The sequence below is a fragment of the Aegilops tauschii genome, chromosome 6, assembly GCF_002575655.3.
Source record: "Aegilops tauschii subsp. strangulata cultivar AL8/78 chromosome 6, Aet v6.0, whole genome shotgun sequence".
Taxonomy (NCBI): domain Eukaryota; kingdom Viridiplantae; phylum Streptophyta; class Magnoliopsida; order Poales; family Poaceae; genus Aegilops; species Aegilops tauschii.
This window is the reverse complement of record NC_053040.3, coordinates 133,346,648-133,354,182: the sequence shown is the minus strand read 5'-3', so window position 1 is coordinate 133,354,182 and position 7,535 is coordinate 133,346,648. Positions and strand designations below refer to the sequence as shown.

The 7,535-nt window shown below is 42.3% G+C and overlaps 2 protein-coding genes across 2 annotated transcripts in view; both read right to left on the bottom strand.

Moving 5' to 3' along the window:
- Positions 1–5,135: 5,135 nt before the first annotated feature.
- On the bottom strand, positions 5,136–7,229 carry LOC141025894 (cytochrome c oxidase subunit 1-like). Its single transcript, XM_073501827.1, has one exon. The coding sequence runs from the start codon at positions 7,212–7,214 to the stop codon at positions 5,136–5,138; it is 2,079 nt and encodes a 692-aa protein (XP_073357928.1). The 5' UTR covers positions 7,215–7,229.
- A 15-nt stretch (positions 7,230–7,244) lies between these two features.
- LOC141025893 (uncharacterized) overlaps positions 7,245–7,535 on the bottom strand; it is a 1,499-nt gene continuing 1,208 nt past the window's right edge. Inside the window, exon 1 of the mRNA XM_073501826.1 lies at positions 7,245–7,535. This exon is cut by the window's right edge and continues 1,208 nt beyond it. Within this exon, the coding sequence (XP_073357927.1) occupies positions 7,245–7,535 (291 nt within the window).

Genomic DNA, 7,535 nt, shown 5'->3' with positions numbered 1-7,535 from the left:
AGTTTCGAGAATGAATTCCAATCTGGTACCAATCGTAGAAATCGTATTGTAGAGTTCTTCTCACGCCTAGCACAACTACAAGCATTCCTCGAATGCAGAGACAAGACAGAGGATATCTGATCCCGCGGAACATCTGCTACCAACTACGGATTACCTTGTTTCCATGAAATCCATGTTTCTGGCACCTTGGCCCCCTCTACCTACGAAATTCTGATTCCTATTGCTTAAGAAAGTACAACAGAAATAAAGTCTTTGGGTAGATGAGGTCACTGATTAGCCCGCTGAGCTGCTCTGTCCCCTCTACTGGGATGGGATGGTTTATGCGCTTGTCCCGATGAAGCTTAGGATCCGATAGAAACACGGGGTCAACTAAGGAAAAAAATGGGAACCTTTGCATGACGCGCCTTCCTCAGGATGTGCGCTCTCTTTTCAGGATTGAGAATGATGACACAGCCTGGAGGTCTTTCGTCTACTTCTTCTGTCCAGGCCTATTTGTATTCCCACCATACCTTTCCGCATCGTCCTTCTCTATTGGGGGCTCCCAACACCTCAGCCAATTCGTGCAGCATCTTATTCAGGATCTCGGTGCTCCCAAAAGTTGTGAGCGACTCCAGGAACAAGACTCTGCCACCTCTGTGCGTCACCGAATGAAGGAAGGAAAGAGCATGTCGTACATAAACCTGGATTTTTTCCATGTCGTCCGTATCTACGCACGGCACGATACATAAATCCTGCAACAGGAAGCACAATTTTGCTACTGGATCAACATCCACCGTCTTCTTCGGACTCAGACACAAGAACGAAACCGCCAAAAACATGAAACAAAACAAAGAGGAGTAGTACAGCAACTGAATCATAGTCTGACACCGTCGATGGTTGGCTGTCGTGAGGAGGGTGCATTGCAGCAGTTGCTGGTAGGATTTTGGTGTTGCTATGTTCTTGCCGCAGATGATGATATATGTAGATGGGTGAGGTTTTGGACTCAAGATATTGCTGGGAGATCACATTTGCCGTCGCATTCCAAACAATTCGTGAGCCGTTTAGCTGGTTTAGTGGACATTTGCCTTGTTGATCAACTGTTTGGTATACCCAGTTCTGTAGAATTGCTTTGTGCCTGGAACTCCGAACGACCCTTATACTGTTTTGCTTTCTGCTGCTTCTTGTTCTGCTTTGCCGAGAGAAAGATTCACCGGGGAACTTCATGATTTTTAGTTTTCTTTCACCTAGATCGTACCTTTAAGTACCTCCTGGCGAGGTATATGATGATATTATTATCGCTGGCATGGGAGTACCACTTAGATACCAGTGGCTAATAGACCCAGATTAGTTCTCTAAACTGTTTTAGAACCTTTCTTTTAGGTATAATAATACTATCCTGCCTCGATAGAGGATAAAACGAGACCTTTTTTAATAGCCCGTTCACTCAACTACCACGCTTAGCTAGTCTGTGTGTAGGGATGGGAATAGGGTAGTCTGCGCTTCTTCGTAAGTAGCTGGACCAGGAACATTTCACTCTTGAAAGGCAAGATGAGCTTGGGTATTGTTGTGCTAGGCGCCCACTCATCAATGCTGGTGATTGGCCTTGTATGGCTGCCCCATCCCTTTCAGCAGATGTACTACTTTTGAAAGCATTAGCGAATATCTTAATGCGGGAGTTTATATGGAGAAGAAACAATCTTCCGCCTAGATTAACTCATTATAATGAAATGGTGAGTTTCCACGAGGAGTTCTGGGATGGTAAAAGGGGTGTAGATAAAATAGTCTGTGTGGATTTGAGTCATAGTATCCACTATGTTTCTACTCCACGTCTATGGAATACATTAAAATTTCTACACAATCTGGGGGTGATTTCGCATATCTTAAAGGAATTTATATCTCTCCCGATATATAATGCCGACACTAACCTCCAAATTCCTCATTCGAATTGTATACCATTGATAGGTGAATTGAGCGACGTGCTCCTACATCTCTTTTTTCAACATCAATTCGATAGGGAGGTCCTGAGCCGGTATGAAGGTGTTCTTTATACAAGATGGGACACCAATGTCCTTCTAGCTTCAACATGCCATGATTCATATCGCCTTGACTGTCGTCAAATTCTGGACATCTTAAGGTACGTGAATCTAACTGGATTTATTTCAGTGATAGAGCGTGGTGGCGGGGGCATGCACGTGAACCCTGAGAAATCTCAGATATTTCTCAGTGCAGATGGTGATGTTAGTGTCCCTCAACTAGACGAAGGTGAGACTTACTATGATAGTGAATGATTCAGGGAATTGGATAGAACGTTTTTGATAGAGTAACCTATTCATAATAATGATGAGTATCCCTCATCTAGGGAAACATACATGTCCTATTTGAGAAGGAATAACAAAGGTTCAAAGAAAGGGAGAGAAGAGATAGATGGATCTGAACCTAGAATCAAAGGGATCTACGAAAGGGATTTTGAAGAATCTTACGTCCTTGAGAAAAGTAAAAAGATAGGAAAGGGAAGTAATGTCAAACCTGAAAAAGAATATGGCACGAGAGATTTAATATAGGGAGGAATGAATCGGGCATCAAGTAAACTAAGGCATCAAGGAAAGTAAGACTTGAGGATAAAAGGGAGGAAGGAACCAATAAGCCACCGTCAGTGTACCAGTCATTGGGATAGGTGCCGTGTGTTCGGTCTACCTGCCTTTAGTACGACCCGGATGAAAAGATGCTGACTTTTCTTAAAGGTTAGGCCAAATGATTCTAAGCTTGAGGACCCATTCTATCCGGGCCTAAATGCTGGAGTTTCAGAATTCACTCTACTTCTTACTGACTTTCGCCGAATATATCCTATGTGCTTAACACATTGACGTCGGCGGCTAAGCTTTCTTTCTAATGGTAAGCCGGGGATCTAATAGTCCACTTCACCCTATGAAACTTGACCTCGATATAGGTTGCTTTTTGATGACTAGTTAATAGAATAGACGGTATCTATTATTTTCTACCTCCTCTACCTAGATCTCCTTTTCCTAAGGAGGGAGAGAAGACGGTTCTCCGGGACGGAAGACATCTCTCACTCGTACATATATGGATGGGTTTTCTACCTCAGAAAGGGATGAAACTGAGCAGCAGAGATTGCTAAAATAGCAAAGGGGATCCAGATTATTTCAGAACTCCAACTGAATGATGCTATACTCGAATCTGATTCTGCTGCAGCTTGACAAGGACCTGTGAAAATGCTGATATCTCGAATCCCTATCTTATTAAAATGGGGTAGCTTTACTGAAGTACTGCAAGAAAAGTATGGAAAAAAGCATAGTCGGTACTTCTTAATGCGGTACGTAAGCTGGTTATCCTGACTAACAATCATGCCTTGCTTGGATTTAGGGATTAGGAATTCTTATTGGGAAAGAGATTGGATTGGCATTCAAGTAGGAGTAGATCCTATTGGTCCAAAGTAGGCATTCTTGTATCAATTAAAGTAGCTATCTTCATGAAATAAGCGCTAAGATTCTAGTTCAAAGATAGGAGCATTAAGCTCTAAATCCAGTCAGTCCAGCTGGAAGTTTCACTAACTACTTAGGGAACTAGGGACCAGACCAGAGTTATGATTGGTGTATTCCATTCCTACCGTAATTGAGACTTGCCCTCGCTCGCGGGTGATTCCTTACAGCATGCTAGAGAAAAGAAGTTGACAGCTATACAGTTAGTGATTCTGATTACTGTACTTTGGATTTCTTATTATCATAAGTAGTGTTCGAGATCACAAGGCTAGAATGTCTTGTGTGCGAAATAGTGCCATTGGTTAGTGAAGTTAGCTGACAATCGTCATATCATATCCATAGTCTAAGGACTCTAAAGAAGATAGTGAACCTGAGGTTGTGCTGTCTCCAATCCCACGAGTCCAATAGGAAGAGCTAGTCCTCTAAAGTAAAGTAGGCGAATTATGGCAAAATAAAAGAATTCTTACTTTCACGGCCATCAAACATTCCAAGAAATCTCTTCAAGACTATCCGACTCAGCTCTGCGTAGGCAGAGCCAGGAACTAGATATGTATCCCATGATCAGTAATCTTACAATTACACAACCACCAGATCCTTTAGGTTTGTTTGATCTATCGATAACTGATAGACAGACACCTTTGTCACTTCCTCCAGGTGGAGTTGATTAACACTCTCATGGTTGGTCGATGGAAATAGCAAGACGAGACAGACATGATAATCTGATAAATATATGTGGTGACCCCTTAAGCAATATCTAAGAATTAAATGTGTCCAAGATTCAATTGATTGGTTGAAGCCAAGGTCTCGAGCTAGTCCATCTTCCTATATGATATTCTTAATAATGCGCAGCACCAAGCCTGAAATTGGGGAATGAATTGAATCGATTGCCTTCCTTTCCTGAATAGCTGGACGGACAATAAAGATATTGGTACTTAACTGTAGGGACACAAAAGCTCTGAATCCTTCATTTGATGAATTTATAATCGAAGCAAGCAAGAGATAAACTAAAGGTTAGGAGTTTGGAATGACAACTAGTCACTTCTTGCTGAAGATCTGTTCAGTGAAGGAAGCTTCACTATGATGTGTTAATGCCAATGGAAGATATGTTGCATGTTTGGTGTCCAAAGAAATGAGGATACTGGAACTAGCTTCTGGGGTCCAAGGATACCTCTTCCTTTCACTTTCATCTCTTGATACCGAAATTAGCCTAAGGAAACAAGCTAGTGAAGGTTTGCTCTCGCCCTCTTCCTCACCAGCTGAGTTAAGTTACTTGTTTTTTACTATTTTTATGTAACGACTCGTGCTTCGCTTTCAAGCTCACTACCTTGTTCACTACCTTTTTTAATCTTACAACGAATAGGGCTCTCGCTAGGCTAGAAATCGTTAAAGAAACATGCCTTGTGCCGGATGGAAGGGATGCACAGGTCTTATCTCTTTCCCTTGACTTTTTCAGCTAGTGAGCATACCTAGCTTGCTTCTTGTCACGAGCGGGAGTCGAACCCGCATTGCCCTTACTGAAAGAAACGTCTCTTTCAGATCGCGACTTATAACAAAAAGAAAGAAGAGAAAGAACTGGGAAAGAAAGAAGAGAAAGAACTGGGAAAGAAAGAAGAGAAAGAACTGGGAGTTGGCGCCTATGGCCATTTCCTTAAAAAAATCTCACAAGATTTTTTTATTTCGCTTTATATCAATTAGAAATTGTTCGAGATCCTGCAATGAGGACTCTTCGATCTCCAAATGGTGATAGATGGAATCAAGATCGGATTCCATCCTCCCCTGATTGTAGACTTTGTACACATAAAAAGCAATATTCATGAAGAAGTTACGCTTGCCAACGTCCTTCTTGTATTGCTCATGCATTTCAGCTCGGATAGCACTTATACACAGGTGGCGTTGTTCCGTATAACTATCTCTTTCGAGTTGGTTAACGGAGGGTGAACCTGTGGAAACACTGGTTTCCCCCAAGACTGATAGCAGCCTATCCATGGAGGATGTATTTTCCTTAAAGGAAGAGGTTATTTCTGCGGGCTCTCCCGGAGGCAGTGGGGGACTCACGTGGAAGCATTCCATGGGATAAGAGTAACCAAAGACGCCGGGAACGATAAGTTCCATAATTGTCCAAAGAATGGAGCATATTTTCCATAGAAAAAAACCACCGAAAGGAAATGGAAAAAAGATAGCCCGACCTACAAGATCCTTTACATAAAAATAAGGGTAAGAAGCAATTTTATCCATCTCAGAATGTACACCCAATGGATTATTTGATCCATATTGATGCAATGCGGCCAGATGAAGAAGACTGCTTGAAGTGATTGCGACAACTACGAAGAAACGACGAATCCTAACTACGAATATATAAGAACCGAAACTGCTCAGAGCATTCCATCCGGCGTAAGCATCTGGATAATCTGGAATGCGACGTGGCATACCCGAAAGCCCTAAGAAATGCATGGGAAAGAAGGTCAGATTAACCCCGAAAAAAGTGATCCAAAAATGGATTTGGCCTAAAGTTTCAGGATATGTCCGACCAAAGATTTTACCCACCCAATAGTAAAATCCAACAAATAAAGCAAAAACGGCTCCCATAGAAAGTACATAATGGAAATGTGCAACCACATAATAAGTATCATGTAGAGCAATGTCTAGCCCAGAGTTTGCTAGAACTATTCCAGTGAGCCCTCCTATGGTGAACAAAAAGATGAACCCTACAGCAAATAACATGGGTGTTTTGTATTGTATCGAACCTCCCCACATGGTAGCGATCCAACTAAAGATTTTGATTCCTGTGGGCACAGCTATGATCATGGTAGTTGCGGTGAAGTAGGCACGCGTATCAACGTCTAAGCCCACAGTAAACATATGATGAGCCCAAACTAGAAATCCAAGAACACCTATACTTATCATGGCATAAACCATGCCTAGATACCCGAAGACCGGTTTTCTTGAAAAGGTCGATACGATATGACTAATAATACCAAATCCAGGCAGAATGAGAATATACACCTCTGGATGACCAAAGAACCAAAAGAGATGCTGGTATAATATTGGGTCTCCCCCTCCTGCAGGATCAAAAAAGGTTGTATTAAAGTTTCGATCGGTTAATAACATTGTAATTGCCCCCACCAGTACCGGAAGTGATAATAAAAGTAGGAATGCTGTCACTAGAACAGACCACACAAAAAGTGGTAATCTATGCATAGTCATTCCAGGTCCACGCATGTTGAAGATAGTTGTTATAAAATTGATAGAACCTAAAATTGATGAAATACCTGATAGATGAAGACTAAAAATTGCTAAATCAACTGCTCCTCCAGAATGGCTGGTAATACCACTTAAGGGTGGATAGACTGTCCACCCAGTGCCGCTGCCCACTTCTACTAAGGCTGAGCTTAATAGGAGCAAGAGACTTGGTGGCAACAACCAGAATGATATATTATTTAATCGTGGAAATGCCATGTCAGGTGCACCTATCAGAATCGGAACAAACCAATTACCAAATCCACCTATCATCGCTGGCATAACCATAAAAAAGATCATTAAAAAAGCATGAGCCGTTATTAAAACATTATAAAGTTGATGACTCCCACCAACAATTTGATCGCCGGGTCGGGCTAATTCCATACGAATCAGTACGGAGAAGCATGTGCCCATCACTCCTGCAATGGCACCGAAGATGAAATAGAGAGTCCCAATATCCTTGTGGTTACTAGAGAAGAGCCATCGAACCATATTTGTCATTTTTTATTTGAGAAATGAAAACTTTCCTTATCAAAGAGGGGCCGGGGGGCTGGAAGAGAAAAGAAAGAGGGGTCCGGGGCTGGAAGAGAAAAGAATCAGAATTACTGAGCTACCCCGCTCTTTTTTTTCTAATTCCCTTCTAAGATCCTCCGACTTAAACAAGTCGAGAGCATGCTCGTCCTCAGCTCTTTCGAGACTTGCCTTGCTCTTGGGGATTTCTTCCCACCGGATCCTCTGTTCCACTTCCAGGCACCTCCTTGCGGAGCTGTCCACCTCAAGGAGATCTCGGTTGTGGGAAACAGCATTTCGAAAGAAAACGGA

What these genes read in the sequence shown, in the direction of transcription:
- LOC141025894 (XM_073501827.1), bottom strand. Translation starts at nt 7,214, where the DNA reads ATGACAAATATGGTTCGATGGCTCTTCTCTAGTAACCACAAGGATATT.